The 19,815-nt window shown below is 41.4% G+C and overlaps 1 protein-coding gene across 1 annotated transcript in view; it reads right to left on the bottom strand.

Moving 5' to 3' along the window:
• The window catches only part of LOC118375180 (X-linked interleukin-1 receptor accessory protein-like 2), a 310,436-nt gene that overhangs the window by 267,853 nt on the left and 22,768 nt on the right, over positions 1–19,815 (bottom strand). The window contains exon 2 of the mRNA XM_052507131.1: positions 12,285–12,387. Within this exon, the coding sequence (XP_052363091.1) occupies positions 12,285–12,366 (82 nt within the window). The 5' untranslated portion in view covers positions 12,367–12,387. The remainder of the gene's footprint in view (positions 1–12,284; positions 12,388–19,815) is intronic.

The raw sequence follows: 19,815 nt of genomic DNA, 5'->3' as shown, positions 1-19,815 counted from the left end.
TAACTAACAATTTTCCTGATATTTTTAGATTCTCCCTTTGATCCCCCAAATGCTGCATTGAGTGTATTACTTACAACAATACTTTTATATTGGCAAAATAACACTCAATTGGCAATCTCTTACAAAGTGTCCTTTCAAACCACTATGGTGCCTCCTTTTCCTTGTCTGAACCCCTGCCTAGAGCGAATGACTCGCTGAAACAATGTAATCAGTTGTTGCAGGCACCATGTGGTTTCTATGGGAACGATAAAGGCAAGTAAATTATATCCAGTCCATCTTATTTGGTAAAACAATGGGGGAGGAGCTATAGTGCTTCAAATGTTGATTACATAGTATACAGGAAAAACAACGATGAGCTGCATGAAATGGGTATAGTGGTACATAACCTATTTTACAAATGCATTTTTAAAGACTATAGCATGTGAAACACTTTTGTGTGTCTCTTCGCCGGCTGTGAAGCAAAGGTGAGCACATATGCATGATGTGTGATTGCTAAAGGCTGCTTGTATGGTGTACATAATGCACAAGGGCAATCAGCTGGACATCACTGTTCATTGGGTCCACTGACAGGAGCTACAGACATTTCACTGGGGAGACGTGGCTTATAGGGCTGAGCGATTAGTGCTTTTTGAGGTCGGTTCGGTTTCGGTTCGATTATTAAAAAATAATCGCTGTTTTCAATTTCGGTTTCCATTATTATTTTTAAGCATTAAATGCACAACACATTATGTGGGTTGAATGATGCAACAACACAAAATAAAACAATTCATAAATGTCCCATGACGGTAGTGACTGTTCATTACTGCTTATCACTTGTTGTGAACATTACATTTGTTTTATTTGATGACTTAATATTTAAATTCCAAGTCATCATCTCAACTTCATAGTGCTGCTGACTATGCTGTCTGACAAAATCAACTATCAATCATGTAGATCATGTATTTTCAGGTAGAGATACAGTACCAGTCAAAAGTTTGGACACACCGACTCATTCCAGGGTTTATCTTTATTTTTTACTATTTTTTTACATTGCAGAATAATTGTGAAGACATCAAAACTATGAAATAACACATATGGCATCGTGTGTAACCAAAAAAGTGATAAACAAATCTAAATATATTTTATATTTGAGATTCTTCAAAATAGCCACCTTGATGACAGCTTCGCAAACACTTGGCATTCTCTCAACCAGCTTCACCTGGAATTATTTTCCAACAGTCTTGAAGGAGTTCCCACATATGCGGAGCACTTATTAGCAGCTTTTCCTTCACTCTGTGGTCCAACTCAACCCAAACCATGTCAATTGGGTTGTGGTGGGGTGATTGTGGAGGCCAGGTCATCTCATGCAGCACTCCATCCTTCTTGGTCAAATATCCTGCCTGGAGGTGTGTTGGGTCATTGTCTTGTTGAATAAGAATTGATAGTTTGTCATCATCTGAGAGTCCTTTAGGTGACTTTTGGCAATCTCCAAGCAGGCTGTCATGTGCTTTTTACTGAGGACTGGCTTCCGTCTGGCCACTTTACCATAAAGGCCTGATTGGTGGTGTGCTGTAGAGATGGTTGTTCTTCTGGAAGGTTCTCCCCCACAGATGAACTCTGGAGCTTTGTCAGAGTGACCATCGAGTCACCTCCCTGACCAAGGCCCTTCTCCCTCGATTGCTCAGTTTGGCAGGGCGGCCAGCTCTAGGAGGAGTCTTGGTGGTTCCAAACTTCTTCCATTTAAGAATGATGGAGGCCACTGTGTTCTTGGGTTCTTCAATGTTCCAGAAATGTTTTTGGTACCCTTCCCCAGATCTGTGCCTCAACACAATCCTGTTTCGGAGCTCTACGGAAAATTCCTTCGACCTCATGGCTTGATTTTGCTCTGACATGCACTGTCAACAGTGTGACCTTATATAGATGAGTGCCTTTCCAATGATGTCCAATCAATTGAAGTTACCATAGGTGGACTCCAATCAAGTTGTAGAAACATCTTAAGGATGATCAATGGAAACAGGATGCACCTGAGCTCAATTTCGAGTCTCAATAGCAGAGGGGCTGAATACTTATGAAAATACGGTATTTCTAGTTTTTATTTGAAATAAATGTGGAAACATTTCTAAAAACCTGTTTTCGCTTTTTCTTTGTTTGTAGATTAATGAGGAAAAAAAATAATTGAATCAATTTTAGAATAGGTCACTTAGTCGAGCAGTGAATTTCAAACACAGATTCAACCACAAAGACCAGGGAGGTTTTTCCAATGCCTTGCACCTATTTAATATCACTTTGAGCATGGTGAAGTTATAATTATTATAATTATTATTTTTTTAAAAACTTTTTCGTGGTATCCAATTGTTAGAAGCTACTATCTTTTCTCATCGCTACAACTCCCGTATGGGCTCTGGCGAGACGAAGGTTGAAAGTCATGCGTCCTCCAATACACAATACACAACCCAACCTAGCCGCACTGCTTCTTAACACAGCGCACATCCAACCCGGAAACCAATGTGTCGGAGGAAACACTGTGCACCTGGCTACCCCGGTTAGCGAGCACTGCGCCTGGCCCGCCACAGGAGTCGCTGGGTGCGTGATGAGACAAGGATATCCCTACCGGCAAAACCCTCCCTAACCCGGGCGACACTAGGCCAATTGTGCGTCGCCCCAAGGACCTCCCGGGCGCAGATGGTTACGACAGAACCTGGGCGCGAACCCAGAGTCTCTGGTGGCACAGCTGGCGCTGCAGTACAGCGCCCTTAACCACTGTGCCACCCGGGAGGCCGCATGGTGAAGTTATTAATTACACTTTGGATGGTGTATCAATACACCCAGTCACTACAAAGATACAAGCGTCCTTCCTAACTCAGTTGCCGGAGAGGAAGGAAAATTGTGACTTGTAAAACAGTTACATAGTTTGGTTGTGATGGGAGAAAACTGAGGATCGATCAACAACACTCTAATTCATCCACAATACTAACCTCAATTACATAGTGTACAGAATACAAATATTCTAAAACATGCATCCTGTTTGCAATAAGGCACTAAAGTAAAACTGCAAAAATGTGGCAAAGCAATTAACTTTATGTCCTGAAACACAGCGTTATGTTTGGAGCAAATCCAGCACAACACATTAATGAGTACCACTCTTCATATTTTCAAGCATGGTGGTGGCTGCATCATGTTACTGGTATGCTTGCCATCAGCAAGGACTGGGAATTTTTAAGATAAAAGGAAACTGGGAGACACATTCACCTTTCAGCAGAACAACCTAAAAGACCAGGCCAAATATACTGAATATACTGAAGTTGCTCACCAAGACAACATTGAATGTTTCTGAGTTACAGTTTTGACATAAATAGGTTTTAAAATCTATGCCAAGACTTAAACATGGCTGTCTAGCAATGATCAACAACCAACTTCACAGAGCTTGAATAAAAAAATAGTAATCTAAAAAAATATTGTACAATCCAGTTACGCAAAGCTCTTAGAGACTTACACAGAAAGATTAACAGCTGTAATCTCTTCCAAAAGTGATTCTAACATGTATTGACACAGGGGTATAAATACGTGTAAATTAGATATTTGTGTATTTCATTTTCAATATATTTGAAAAAATGTCTAAAAACATGTTTTCACTTTGTCATGATGGGGTATTGTTTGTATATGGGTGAAATATATGTTTAAAAAAAATCTATTTAGAATTCAGGATGTAATATAACAAAATGTGGAATAAGTCATGGGGTATGAATACTTTCTGAAGGCAGTGTACTTTCAGGAACACTAATGATTTTAAAAGCTAGGTTTCCAGCATGTTATTCCCATATGCACACACAAATTCTACAATCAAAGAAAAACCAGGGTTATGTTTTAGTCTTTGTGGCATCTGCTGCTCCAGACCATCACTGCCGGTTAAGCAGTGGAGGCTGCTGAAGGGAGAACGGCTCATAATAATGTCTGGAAATCATGTGTTTGATGTATTTGATACCATTCCACCTATTCCACTCCAGCCATTACCATGAGCCCTTCCTCCCCAATTAAGGTGCCACCAACCTCCTGTGCTGTGTAGGTGTGTTTGTGCACCAGTGAGTGATGAATTGAACATGTCTTTTCCCTCCATGTCATCTTCATTCAGAGCATGCTCCGAGCTTCACTTCAGATGAATACCCAAACACAGCCGCGATCAGGAAGCAAACAGTTGCTCTGTCATGTGGGGTTAAATATCTTAACAGATAACTGGGAAGGCCGTCTCAGGGTTCAGGCTGTTTGCAGTAGAGAGGCAGCCGTCAGGATTCACAGGTGCCTGGATTTGACAGAGATGCATGACACCGAGACTGCTGTCAGTTTCTGCCAGGGCCTGAATCTCCAAATCAAGAGTTGCCATCACTGATCTGTTTCAATAGCTCCCTGTCATATTCAATTCCTTGAGACACAGAGAAGAGAACGGGTATTTGTGAGTTTTTGCTCCTTTGGGAGGCATAACAAAAACAGCTCATGAGGAGAACCACAAGCAAGAAAATGTCATTAATAAATGGCCAAAATGAATCCACAGAAATAAGCAACATAGACTACATTGTTATAACAAATCGACAGTAACCATGTCACATCTCAGCTTTATTTAGAATTTCAGTAATAGTTTTTACTTTTGTATTTTTGAAAATCTTTTTTTCTGTATTCTCACAACAGCAACAATCTTAGGGGACATCTGTAATTCAATTGTCTGGAATTGTTTTCATGACAGAAACTAATAAGGAAAGTGAGCCTCAGTCACACTGCAATTACATTTGAGTAAGAAGATTTACCAAATGTACAATAGAGTAAGTAAAATAATGAGAATCAGCACGAAACAGTAAAGTATATTCCCTATAGTCTGTATACTATAGGAAACACAACAAGAGGGAAATTAGTTAAGACTTTTTCATGTTTACGTTTCAGCTCTGAGGTCTTTCTCAAGACCGTAAACAGTATTTACTATATCCCCTTTTCTTGTTTTTCCAAATGTAGAGTAAAAACTGTGATATCAAGACCGCAAAATGTCCCAGATCAACTCAAAATTTTCAAGAAAGCCTTACTCTGCAACCACCATTTTTCCCTTTTCAATAACTCTTGTTAATATATAGGACATTATTTCCAGCTACTCTGAATGGCCTTTCTTACTTGATAAAAAGTGTTTTGTATTTTGAGACATATATTTTCAATAAATCATATGAACTGTTCCATGAAAAAAAGCCATAATCACAGATCAGTAAGTGCAGTAGTAGACCATACTCAATCTACTGCTAGCCTTGCATTTGATAAACTTCTTAATTAGCCATTCTCTAAAAAGATAAATAGATAATTCCCAATTAATTACATTGCCAATACAATGCTATAGGCTACTGTTTCCCCTTTACACTAAATGCCCTTTACACTAATTGTCCTCGTCAGATGAGTGCTGGCATGAAGAGCCATGCCGCTGACGTGCTTTGTGGCGCTACACCTTTACACTCTTCTCTCAAACTCCCCCTGGAAAGGCCTGCCACAAAGCACTTATCATCCCCCCATCCCGAGGTCAACAGCTCTGTAGCGAGTTCAAGTGTCAACCTTTTTCCAATGTATCCCCGTGGGGATGGAATCAACATACAGTACAAGAGCCTTTTCTCTTCTTTCCATTAGCTCTCTCTCTGTCTCTCTCTCTCAGTAAGACATTCTCAAGCTCTGTTTGCCAGTCTATCCTTTACTCATTTGAAGAGAAAAAAACAACAAACCCAATGTAATTAGTATTGGAATAGAGATAAACAGCTTGACGCACACACACCTCAGATGTAGGCCACCTTTAAAGGCTCACTGACTCCCTCATTATGTCTAGATAGGGAATAATGTGTATGTTTGTTCTAGATGCTGACTATATTGTCTGGTCAACAGGGAGGGCTTTCTGTGACTGCCAAAATTACAATACTGAACAAAAATATAATCGTAACATGTAATGTGTTGGTCCCATGTTTCATGAGCTGAAATAAAAGATCCCCGAAATGTTCCAAACGCACAAAAAGCTTATTTCTCTTCAATGTTGTGCACAAATTGGTTTACATCCCTTTTAGTGAGCATTTCTCCTCAGCCAAGATAATTCATCCACCTGACAGGTGTGGCATATCAATAATCTGATTAAACAGCATGATCATTACACAGGTGTACCTTGTGCTGGGGACAATACAAGGCCATGCTAAGATGTGCAGTTTTGTCACACAACAAAATGACAAGTTTTGAGGGAGCGTGAAATTGGCGTTCTGACTGCAGGAAAGTCCACAAGAGCTGTTGCCAGAGAATTGAATGTTCATTGAAATCTATAGATTAGGGCCTAATGAATTCATTTCAATTGACAAATGTTGTTATATGAACTGTAACTAAGTAAAATCATTGAAATTGTTGCATGTTGCATTTATATTTTTGTATCGTTTACATAGGAGGCCAGAAAGCTTGGCAAGAGAGGACTCTGTATGACGATGGCACCGCTGGAATTGTATAATCAATCCGTATGCGCGCTCAGGCATGGCAAAATTACAAGGCTCAGGACAGTGAAAGTGCACAACTTAATTACATGGTGGTTGACAGTGGGGCTGCGCAGCCACGCTGCTGCATTCTGTATTGGATTTTTAGATCCTAGGAAATAGAGAGGGTGCAAATTAGGAGAGTTTAACTCTGACATTGTAAAACTGTGTTCTTGTATCGTTGTGGAGAATGAAACGTATGCTAATTTTCCTGAGATTTTTGGTAGATCAAATAAACGGGCTAAATGATTTATTTCCTCCTGTTTTGCATAACGCCACTTAGCTGTTTGAAGCATCACAAAATATCACTGTTCAGTGTTATCTGTAGGTCTTGGATACAGGGCACTACTCACTATGATGTTCAAAAGTCTTGACTGCATTACAGGGAGATCACAGATTCCTGTGATCAGCTGGAAAATGAATCATATGGGCAGCGTTTACTATTGTACGGGTGAGGCGTTCAGTGTTCATTTGTTTCTGAGCTTATTTACAAACTGCTGCTCTAATCAGGTTATGTATTAGCCATGTCTCCACTAGAATACATATCACATGCTGAGGCAGACCCACATAGACAGTTGTTTTTATAATTAATTCCTATCTCATATATTGTACTGTCATGTCAGACCAACCAATTATTAATTTACAGCACGTTGTCCAAGGAAATAATTGACCAAGGAAGTGACAGAGTGGTAGAGGAGGAGGGCAGGGCTTCTTGAGTCAAAGTTGTGTTGGCATTTCCCCTTTTGTGGCACGTTGCCATGGGGATAGCAGTGCACTGAAAATATGTTTTCTTAGTAGAGTGACTCATAATCTTAACTGCTTCGCTTTGACGGAGAGAGAAACACTTGGTCCCGGTGGAATATGTAGATTTAAGGTAGCTCTTGATGGGCTGCAGTTGTGACAGGTGGAATGGGACGAGGGTGGGGAAAAGGACCTCATTCACTGAAAAAAAAAAAAATGCAACCAAATGACAGAGAGAAGAAATGCTGATTCATCAAGATTGCTGGCAAACTGTAAATGTGATAACTGTCTTCGATAAGGGGGAGGGAATAAGTTGGGGCTTCTCCTCTTTATTAATGACATGATTATTATGAATGATGTCACACACAGGGCAGTGAAGCAGAGCCGGCTCTTGAAGAAGAATACCAGGACAGTAATTAATCGACATCCACATATAGCAACATCCCCAGGGCATCCCGTCCCAACACATTACTGTCACGTTTTATTGCTCTTATGTTCACACACTTGCACACGACCACATTTACATTGTCACTCAATCTACACATTGGCCATATAGGAATGTCAACAGAGTGAGCGGCCATAATTAGGACGCGTCTATTGGCAAAGCTCATCACACTGTCAAGTACGCAGGTTGGTCTCAAAACGCCAATGCCGAAGGATCCTGGTAGCTAAATGCGATGCCAAGTCTTTGTTTGAATAGTAGGCTAACCACTAACCAGTCAGTGGGGGCTGGGACTCAAATGGTGTTAAAGCTAGATCAATAAATCAGTGTAGAAATAAAGAGCGGATACTTTTTTCCTATGCAATCTTGGACAATATCAATCAAAGTTGTGGATCGTGGAAAGGGGTGTCTGACTATATGTATTGGGGCGTTTTCCTGGGAGAATCCTGTGCGGCAGACCGACAGTGATGTTCAGATTCGATGGTGAGTTGAGAGATCTTTGCTCAGCAGTTTGCGCTTTCTTGCTGACTGACTGAATAGCTTGCTGCCTATTAAATATGTCATTCTCGGGGACAACAATAGAGTACAATCACATTCCATCTATAATACAATCAATTAAATCCTTTCTATGTACGACTTGAGTTCCCACAGGTATCTTCCACTGGAAATACATTTCCCTATGCGTCAGAATTCACTTTATGTTAAACACTTAAGGACATTTAAAAGTTCCAAATGTAGGGATTGAAATGCAATTAACTATACAGCCATGCCAATTAAATATCATAAAACTGCTTAATATCATCATGATTATGATCTGAATGGAAAGGATTACATACTGGTCTAACTTGTGTATAGTCTGTATTTCACTCACATACTATATGCATCAAATCAGCTGTAACATTACTACTGCAAGAATTTAAATTGACAAGATAATCCCTGTAGATTTAAGAGACCATGCATGTCATATACTCGCGTGTGTGTTATTTCTGGTGGTATAAATACACTATTCATCTTTGGGTGTCATTAAAAAGGCATGTACGCCTATACTTTCATACAGCAACCACCGTGGTTTACCTGGTTGTGGGATTGACACAGAGAGTACGTGTTTCTCTTGACTTCAGGGAGAAGTGAAAGTGAAAAGGCTGCAGGAACGAAAGCACAGAGGCACTCTGACAAAGTCAGCACTGAAAAGGGCCTTTGAAGATCTTTTTTATTTAATTTCTGTCTTTTATCTGACTTGCATATTGGTTGGCACAAGCAGCAAGTAGCAGTGCAAGTAGCAGTGCGGATTACTAAAGACTATTCCCAGCTTTTTAAAAGACAGGGGGAACGGTATTGTTTGGGTTTCATTTCATATCACTTTGGCGGGTTTCAGAAGCAGAACCTCCTATTTTGAAGCGGAGAGCTTAGACATAGGCAGAAATGAGTGACACATTGTGGGGCTGAGGCCTTTCATATGCTAAGCTATTGTGTACTGGTTGTGAAATCAGTAACCTTTACTCTCCCATGGTATATTTTCTTTCTCTGTGTATAGTTTAATCAAAATTATTCAAAGGAGGAGCCTGGCTGCCATCTGACAGAATGGAGGAGAAGTCTCCAGCGGGGCTGCTGAAGGAGACTAGGCTACAGGAGAAGGAGCACTAAAGGGGATGTCCTCGGATTCTCAACGTTTCCCTTTGTTGAAAAGGTAAAAGTCCATGTAAGAGCATCTTCCTGGAGAGGAAGGGTCTGCAAGATGTTCATTGATGGTACTGCACGTTTATTCTTAAGGCCTAAGGATGAGTTTTCATATGGGTTTTTATGACAATGGGGCATAAATGACTGCACTTAATGTCTTTGTTGAAATGGGAAATGTTCCGTTAGATTAAACGGGACACCATCACAGGGTATTTGGCTGTGTTGGAATTGTTTGACCAAACCTCAACTGTTAGCCTTTCAGACTTTCCCCTTAAGTATTATCACTAGTGGTTTTGCTAAATGTATTTACTTGACTTTGACTAGCCTCTGACGGTTGCACTACTGCCGTGGCACCCTTTTTTTTAATACCCCATTTGCATCAGACATCTAAACACAGAACATAGAACAACTATTACCAAGTGACACGAGCTGCATCTTTTAAGTTGCTAATTGAGTTCCTGTTCATTAAATTTGAACGGGAGAATTATGATGTGGAAAGTTTATTGCCGGGCTAAGAACCCTTAATAATGGAGATTCGCACTTCTTAAGAAAGATAACAATGACATGGTCTTAGAGCTTTTAAAACCTCGTCATGTCCTATGAAAAACAGAAAAATTTATATCCTGAGAATAATTTACATTGTGTGTAACCATGGATATTTTCCCCCAGACAGGTTCAGCATTATAGAGCTGAATGCACAATACAGTAAGCAAGAGCAGTATCAAACAAAAGTAGAGGTTCTCATGCAAATATTTCACTCTCAATTATACAGACAATGGTTCAATGGGGGGATGTTCCTTTAAAAATCCCTGTGGCGTACAATGACTACGTTTTGATGAAACACATGACGGGCCCCAGTGGTATTGTCTTAGAGAATCTAGGAGCAATGACTCTGTGTCCCAGGTTTCAAGTGCAGCCATGGAGTTTCCTTAAAAATATAAAATAATAATAATAATGATATATATGTATATATTTATATATTTCTTCAGAAATTCACTCTTCTGTGCTTCAGGCACAGAGTGTTCTATTACACTTTAAAGCATTAACCAAGGGACTCAAGTGTCCTGTCGTTTCAAGATCAGAAAGATACTGCGCCGTTTGTTGCCTGCTTAGCACTAACCTTCCCGCAATGGAAATGCAGAGCCTAAAGGTGAATGAACAAGATATATCAGGAGCACACACATTCTCCCCGGACACAGCTGCCTGGGGTGACGGGGGGAGGTGAGATCTTAACAGGAATGACCAGACAAAACAATTAGATTGTTCTTGCACAACATGTTATAAGGCTGGCTTTATCTGGATTGCAGTTGATCAGATAATATTTGATAAGCCACAACTTGCTTTTTTTTCTCCAGAGTGGAAAATTGTGTTGCCTGTGGGGTTCCTTTATTTTTTTTAATTTAACTAGGCAAGTCAGTTAAGAACAAATTCTTATTTACAATGACAGCCTAGGAACAGTGGGTTAACTGCCTTGTTCAGGGGTAGAATTACTGTTTTTTACCTTGTCAGCTCGGGGATTCGATCTAGCAACCTTTCAGTTAGTGGCCCAACGCTCTAACCACTAGGCTACCTGTCGCCCCTTTTCAAAGTATTCCGGGGTCCTGTTTTCATTGCTATTTTATAACATGGATAATGACATGAAGGCACAAAGGCAGAATAACTTTATAAGCAAACAAAGTTTGCCCATGTGTAGTAACAGTTTGTGTTTTTGTTTTTGTTGTTGATCATGTAGCAAGTCTAGCTATATTACGCTTGTCAACGTTTTTAAGGCCTTCACCTACATTTGCTGCAGGCCTACATCTGAAGTAAGTTAAGCTTCACTGTAGCTGCATCATTTAGTTTTCAACCCCCCATAACGTCATGCTTATATCGGTCCTAAAACGATCTAAAAATAAAGCCAAGCTGTCCTATATTATTCATAGTCTGCTTCTCATTGGATGTACTGTATTTTTCTGCCATGGAAAGGGACAATATTACGGTGTTCAACAGTAGCCTATGGCAACACTAAACAACTTGACTTGGATCATATCACAAAACTATTAATTATACTAACACCATTTAAATTGCTTGACTGATTTGTACAAAAAGCAATTTCAGCTTCATTGTTTCTGTGGACCAAATGTCCACAAACGTTCAAGCATCTTCAAGATAAAATAAACCATTGATTGAATCAAAGCTGTCTCTGTCTGCAGACAATTATCACTATGTTTGTGCAATTCCTCTCACACAGGGAGGTGTTACATCAAATATTAGCAGGGAAACAAAATAACATGCAGTGTCCGTCTCTGATCATCTGGTACTGCAAGGAGAGAAAATGCCAAACAATTACATCTCGCACTGGGTGAGAAACTGACAGACAAGATTGCCTCGATGTTTTTGCCGCCCACATAAAAGCCTGTTTGGCACTGGTAACATAATTGCTCACCACACAACATCACCCACATTGCAAACAGACATTCAATGATGAGTTTCCAAAGCAGGAACTAAATTCGTTGGGCCTGTGGAAAGCCTGAAATGACTGAGTTTTTACATTAACTCTACTCCCTCTGTGGATAAATGAGTGAAGGACCAAACAAGACATCACTATGGCACAAAGATATCATCAAACGCACTCAATCACTATAAGAAGGAAAGAAAATATACTGCTCAAACTGGATATCTGGTGGCCCCAAACATTCAACACATGTACCACAGAGGTGGAGCAGACATCTAACAAAATACCACCGCACAGAATATTAAACTGATTCACTCACACTCGCAAATCAAGCCCTGGACATTTATTGTGAAAACACAACAGTGCGCCGGTGAATAGATATGAGGAAATTAATTTCCTTTCAATGAGAGGAATGTGATAAAAGAAAATGAATCAAACTTTTGGTTGCTTATAGATTGGGCATGATTAAAATAGAGACTTGTGGACTTACCCGAGTTCCTCTTGGAGATGTATTTGAGATTGATGCAGGCGGCTGAGCTGATAAGGAGGAACATGAAGGCTGAGGGCTTCATCTTTCACACTTTTGGTGGCAGCTGGAACACAAAGAAGAATGGAGTTTGGATATCAAGTCTTATGACTGGGCCGACATCTCTGCTCACTCCCTCCATGAAAACATATTGGGTGATATCAAGCATGGGGATTTGCCATTTCCTTCCATTTCCAAGACAAGAGCGATCTGTTCATTAATTTATCCTTCAGACAGAACACTACCAAGTAAATATTGCAAAGGTAAGAAACTATCGACCCGTGCCATACACCCCATTTTCAATGTTCACAGACTGAAAGCACACAGCTGTAATACTTGTGTATAAAGGAAGCACAGCTTAGGTGGCAAAGGGGTACGTCTGAAGCTGGTTTAAGAGTCACTGTATTACCAACATCAGTGTTTCAAAAACAACCAAACAAATAAAACAAAATAAACACCCGTTTTCAAACTAGCTACACTTCTATCCTTTCCAGCCCTCCTTCTCTGAGACTCAAGTAAGACTGGTGTTGGGTCGTGCACATTGCACATTGATCTGTTTAGAGTGATGGCTAGAGAAATGATAGAATAGATAGAGGAGTAGAAGACAGAGATTACCACCACCTGATGTGTTGCTACATAATCCAAATTAATAGAAAGCTAGGGTTTATGGCCCCTATAGATTTCCAGATCGTTCCTCACTGGCTGTCCATTGACTGGGGTTAGGAGCTCTCAGTACATCATCCCACAGAGTGCTCTCATCCACACTCCCTTAAAAGGGCCAGCTGAGCTGCCAATAGTGATACTGAATTACATCTGTTCCCAAGCTCTCGTCTAGACAACACACACACCAACAGTGCACAGTCACATTGTTGTTCAGGGTATCAAAGCCAAGGGAAGTAATACCCTACTGTTTTGATGACAAGGAATAGACATGTCTCTCAAACATGTTATTGGTCTTGAAATATATAGTGAATTCATTGTTCATTGTGTTATCAGTAACCATCAGGGCACATAAATATGGTGTATGCCATGCATGGTGTTAGTCTATGTAAAATATTCTTTCTACTCCGCCAAATTAATTAGGGATCTCTGACAAGAAATGTAATTCAACAGTTTTCTCCCTCTACACTATATGACAGCATTGCCCACAGCTGGACAGGGAGGAGGAAGAAACACATTTAAATAGTTTTCAGAAATAATAGGGGAATCTGAAAAAAAATCTGTATTTGTGGGCTGTCACAAAAAGGAACAAATATCTCTCCAAAAACATTCTCTATCTGCAGAAATGTCTTTCTTTATGCTTATTTATTTTCTGCTACCGAAGGCAATTCTTTGTTAAAAGATTACTACTGACTGCACTTTTCTTCAAACATACTGCATTTTTCTCTCTCCAAATAATCCATACCATCTCAGACATTGAGTGGTGGTGAAAAACAAACCTTTACTGTTGCACGGAAAAGTTAGCAAGAACTAAAATAAACTTCTGAATGTGAGTGAAAAAATCCAGATCACACACATGCTCTCTCTGACAGAGGCACAAATGAACACATTCACACACACCGCACACACCAGTGGAGGCTGCTGAGGGGAGGACGGCTCATAATAATGGCTGGAACGAAGTTGATGGAATGGCATCAAACACATGGAAACCATGCCGTTTGATGTATTTGATAACATTCCACTAATTCCATTCCGGCCATTAACACGAGCCAGTCCTCCCTGATGAATGTGCCACCAACCTCCTGTGGCACACACATGCATGGTGCAAGCACACGCATGCAGGCACCCGCACGTTCACACAATTGTGACAACATTTTCCACACTCAAGTGCCTGCATCCAAACAACTAAATCCATATCCTCATCAAATCTACATAAAATATCTAATACACAGATGGTTAATGATTACCACTGCACCTATGGTTCTTACTAGTGTATAGAGGCCAACTCATTTCCCCTCTCTGTTCCATAGTCCTATTGTTTTCAGTTAGTCCTGTGAGTCCCTTCCCCCTCCCATCAGTACAGCATGCATCTGGAATAAGAAACATTATTTCCTTGTCTTGCTCTGGGAGGAGGAAGAGGCCTGTAGCAGTTACATTAAACCAGAGAGAGTGAGGAACAACAAGCGTTAGCCTACATATAGCTTTTTCTCTTTGAGCCTTTTATAGAGAGGGGAGAGAGATGGGCAGGGGCATCATTTTGAAGGATGTGCTTGCCTCACTCTGACTTTAAATGCATACCTAAAGATTTTAGGGGGGAAAGTTGCTCTCTCATGCAGAGGAGCTTATGATCTCAACATGCATAATTTCACAGCCCAGTGGACTATTCCTGCTGCAGGACATGTGCCTTTTGTCTCGCTCACTGTCTTTTCTTTTCTACTATTTCCTGTCTCCCAAGACTCCTACGTTTACCCACGATGAAATAGGTTAGATCCTGCCTGGCTGGATATAATGTGTGTAAAACCTTACATTCCCATCACTGTTTCGATGTGTAGAATGATTCACAACAAAAAGGATGCTAGCAGTATGAACACATAAAATTATGACATGACAATTTGAAAAGTCAAATGTTAGCAAAACCAGTCATTCTTTCCTCTAAAAAGAGCTGAATCAGTCATTGGAAAGTTCCACTGTAGTGTCACAGTCACCTCTGGGCCAGAGTTTATTTTCAATTTATTTCACCTGCTGTGAGGGACAAAAAAGTAGCTCCATTGTAATTATAAAGTTGAACCCCTGCCACGGCAGATTTGGTGCCTCGCTTTCACTGTGCAGGATATGAGTTTACATCAAAGCAAATAGGGGCAGCGCATCCAGTGACTATAACGAGTGTCAGGGATCGCCACCCTGAATGCTAACAGCATCTCTAGAGATAAAGGGACTGTTCAGGTGCCAGGACAAGGCCTGACCTATGATACTACACGCCCCCTACCCTCAGCTCTAAAATGTAAATGGAGCCCTTTAAACACCACACACATATCATCTACTCACAGAACCATGAGAGCAAATACAACAACAAGATGCTATTTCTATCCCAAACAGTATACATGGTGTATAGACTGGGGGCCATTAGGTCCTCTTTCCAGGTATCTGGCTATCAAATATTTAAGCATTCCCACTTTCTAAAACAGTCCCATGAAGACACATGCTGTAGTATTCCACTGACCCCTGGTATTAATGTCTTATGCGATCTCTAATTGTACTGATCTCAGTGTCTTATCTCTCGGAATGGAGAGGATTGTGGTCTGCAGTCTGCACACAGAAACATCAAGTTTTTCCGTAGACCTTTCTCTCATAAACTAAATTGAAGAACCTCTAAAACTTCAAACAGGGCCAAATCCCCAGGTAAACCTAAGCTTGAGTGCCTCCTGTAGTCTAAAATACAGTCATCCTTTCACTACAGTAAGAGGAATACTCACTAGTGCAAGAGAGCCGGTTTTCTCTTCAGATCATTGAAATGTGATGCAGTCGCTCCTATCCCAAAGCATTTCTATGACTATACGGCTTCTTAAGGTTCTCAAAGTGAATTATCTTTTGGAGTCCTCCATAAGAAAGGTAACAATTCCCGAAGTGGCATTTACCACAAAAGAGATCCCCATGAATCCAGGAATTTGTGAATTCTAAATTGGGGTGTAACATGCAGATTAATGGTGGAACAAACTCCCTCACGACGCCAGGACAGCGGAGTCAATCACCACCTTCCGGAGACACCTGAAACCCCACCTCTTTAAGGAATACCTAGGATAGGATAAAGTAATCCTTCTCACCCCCCTTAAAATATTTAGATGCACTATTGTAAAGTGGCTGTTCCACTGGATGTCATAAGGTGAATGCACCAATTTGTAAGTCGCTCTGGATAAGAGCGTCTGCTAAATGACTTAAATGTAAATGTAATTAACTCCATGCTAAAGCTCAGTGAGTCCACACCACTGCCGTGGCCTGGGAGATTAGCTGGCAGCGTGACGGTGATGGTGGTGCCACTGGCCCAAGCAGCCAGGCATTAGTCCGGCCTAGCTGCCAACCCATTTTCTGTGGACAACAAGTTCTTCAACCAGCACACTCCGAAAAGCCAATGGCGTAGCCCACCGTCTCCCATGACTAGCAGCCTGGCATAGGAGAAATGTACCAGCGGTCAGACTGTACAACCATCTGGCTCCTCCACGCTCCACTCAGACCAAGAGGAGCTGATGTGTGCTTCAGACAGCCCTAGCCCTGGAGACGGAAAAGCCAGCCATGTTCCTCAAGAATACAGTCACAGTACAGCCGGCAGGCCATCAGCGGAGCAGCCTACTCCATCTGACAGGACTCAACCAAACCAGAGTCCAGCTACTGACTGGGCCTGTTAAGGGAAAATAAATCACTTACTAATTGTTAAGTTGAGTAACACATCCCTCCATATACAGTACCAGTTAAAAGTTTGGACACACCTACTCAGTCAAGAGTTTTGATTTATTTTTTATTATTTTCTACATTGTAGAATAATAGTGAAGACATCAAAATATGAAATAACTCATATGGAATCATGTAGTAACCAAAAAAGTGTTAATCAAAATATATGGCTGCTTTTCCTTCACTCTGCGGTCCAACTCATCCCAGACCTTCTCAATTGGGTGGAGGTCGGGTAATTGTGGAGACCAGGTCATCTGATGCAGCACCATCACTGTCCTTCTTGGTCAAATAGCCCTTACACAGCCTGGAGGTGTGTTGGGTCATTGTCCTGTTGGGTCACCTCTGTTACTATCCAGAAGATTATTGATGTATGTTCTTCCTCACTTCATCTAGCCTGACCTCTGCCTCAAAGTGCGTACTCCTCCCCAAGTCATGGCTGTCATATTGACTCGTACCACACTATGTCTCTTCTCCTCCCATAGGATCACTGTTGGCTAAAAATAACATATCTGGACAGAATGTAAATGTTAGACATTCCCCTCCCTCCCTCAGTGACATGAATAAGTATATTTCATATTTTCAGAACCAGACAATATATATTCAGTGCATTCAGAAAGTATTCAGACCCTCTGACTTTTTCCCCATTTTGATATGTTACATCCTTGTTCTGACAACAACAAAATACATTCTCGTCAATCTACACACAACACCCCATAATGGCAAAGCAAAAAATGGTTTTAACATTTTTTAGCAAAGAGTTACCTTATTTCTATAAGAATTCAGACCATTTGTTTTACAGCTCTAAATTGAGCTCTGGTGCATCCTGTTTCCATTTATCATCCTTGAGATGTTTCTTCAACTTGAATGGAGTTCAGCTGTCGTAAATTAAATTGATTGGACATGATTTGGAAAGGCACACCCCTGTCTATATAAGGTCACACAGTTGACAGTGCATGTCAGAGAAAAAACCAAGCCATTAGGTCGAAGGCATTGTCCATAGAGCTCCGAGCATTGTCCATAGAGCTCCGAGGTACAGATTTTGTCGAGGCACAGATCTAGCGAATTGTACCAAAACAATTCTGCAACATTGTAGGTCCCCAAGAACACACTGGCTTCCCTAATTCTTAAATGGAAGAAGTTTGGAACCACCAGGACTCTTCCTGAGATGGCCACCTGGCTCAACTGAGCAATCGGGGGGGAAGGGCCTTGGTCCTGAAGGTGACCAAGAACCCGATGGTCACTCCGACAGTGCTCCAGAGTTCCTCTGAGGAGATGGGAGAACCTTCCAGAAGAGCAACCATCTCTGCAGCACTCAGTAAAAGGCACAAGCCAGCCCACTTGGAGTTTGCCAAAAGGCACTTAACCATCCCTACGGTGAAGCATGGTGGTGGAGCATTATGCTGTGAGGATGTTTTTCTGGGAGACTAGACAAGATTGAGGGAAAGATGAACAGAGCAAAGCACAGAGAGATCCTTGATGAAAACCTGCTCCAGAGCGCTCAGGACCTCAGACTGGGGCGACCCTTAGCACACAGCCAAGACAATGCAGGAGTGGCTTCGTGACTGGCTCAGCCAGAGCCCGGACTTGATCTGCAGAGAAGAATGGGAGAAACTCTCCAAATACAGGTGTACCAGGCTTGTAGCGTCATATCTACCTAGAGAGTTTTCATCTGTATTTCTCGTAGCTGTCTATATACCACCACAGACAGAGGCTGGCACTAAAACCGTACTCAACGAGCTGTATTCTGCCATAAGCAAACAGGAAAATGCTCATCCAGAGGTGGCGCTCCTAGTGGCTGGGGACTTCAAAGCAGGGAAACTTAAATGCGTTTTACCAAATTTATATCAGCATGTTAAATGTGCAACCAGCGGGGGGAAAAAATTCTAGACCACCTTTACTCCACACACATAGACGTGTACAACGCTCCCCATTACCCTCCATTACCCTCCATATCCGAGCTGCATTTATGGCCTGTATATATTCTGATGTTGCTGATACATCTGCACATGTACTGTACAGTTAGCCCTGTTTTCTTATACTGTCATTGTCGATGACAGCCAGTTGCTTTGAGAGAGCGTAGCTCCTCAGTGTACCAGGGAGAAGATATGGAGAAAGACACCAGGCGGGTTTTCAAAGGAGCAACTTGATCCCGTATATGGAGGCCAAGGCAGTGTTGTATTGAGCCACAGAGTCAGGAACTGGCAGGTAGAAGAAGTGCATTGGTTGAAGTAGGCTTGGGTGGCACACCGTATACCGGGGTATTTGGAAATGACCACGGGATGGTTTTTCAATACCGTCAATACCATAGTAGATACTTTTTAAGTAAATATCTGCAGTGAATTTGCGCAACACGTTAGGAGATAAAGATGATTGTGTTCTTCATTTCACCTGTAACATAATTTTTCATTATGAAGCTTACCGGTAGTCCCCAGTCACGTGGTGTTGGTTTACAAGCTAACAACAATGAGAGACCAGAGCCTTATGAGTGACTCACTGTTGTGCAGCATGCACCAGGTGATCTAGCTAAAGTATGGAATTGACAATTAAATGTTTGCCAGTTTGCCATAACTATCAAAAATGTGCTAAATGCTCTGCAGTTGTGCATTTGGTTTGCTAATTTATTACCTAGTTAACTATCTAGCTAAGCTGTTAGCTTCTTCCAAAATCAAGCTTTGTTCGGGTAACAGCAGAGAATCCCCTCCTGGATCAAGAGCCTTGCTATCTATTATTTATTTTGGGCGTGTGTGTAACAGTATAACTTTAGACCGTCCCCTCGCCCATACCCGGGCGCGAAACAGGGACCCTCTGCACACATCAACAACAGTCACACACGAAGCATCGTTAACCATCGCGGCCCTTGCAGAGCAAGGGGAACCACTACTTCAAGGTCTCAGAGCAAGTGACGTCACCGATTGAAACGCTATTCAGCGCGCACCACCGCTAACTAGCTAGCCATTTCACATCCATTACATGTGCAGCAAACTGTGAGTAGCATTTTTTTGTTACTTGTATAACTTAATGAGAAAGGTTATCTGTCCTACCAATACTTTAGGTCAGAGACTATGGGTGTTTCTCAATATCTATACTACCGTCCTACACACTCTCATGCTCC

Source organism: Oncorhynchus keta, chromosome 4, assembly GCF_023373465.1.
Source record: "Oncorhynchus keta strain PuntledgeMale-10-30-2019 chromosome 4, Oket_V2, whole genome shotgun sequence".
In the NCBI taxonomy this organism is placed as follows: domain Eukaryota; kingdom Metazoa; phylum Chordata; class Actinopteri; order Salmoniformes; family Salmonidae; genus Oncorhynchus; species Oncorhynchus keta.
Note: the sequence above shows the minus strand (reverse complement) of the source record. Positions and strands in the feature narration are given on the sequence as shown.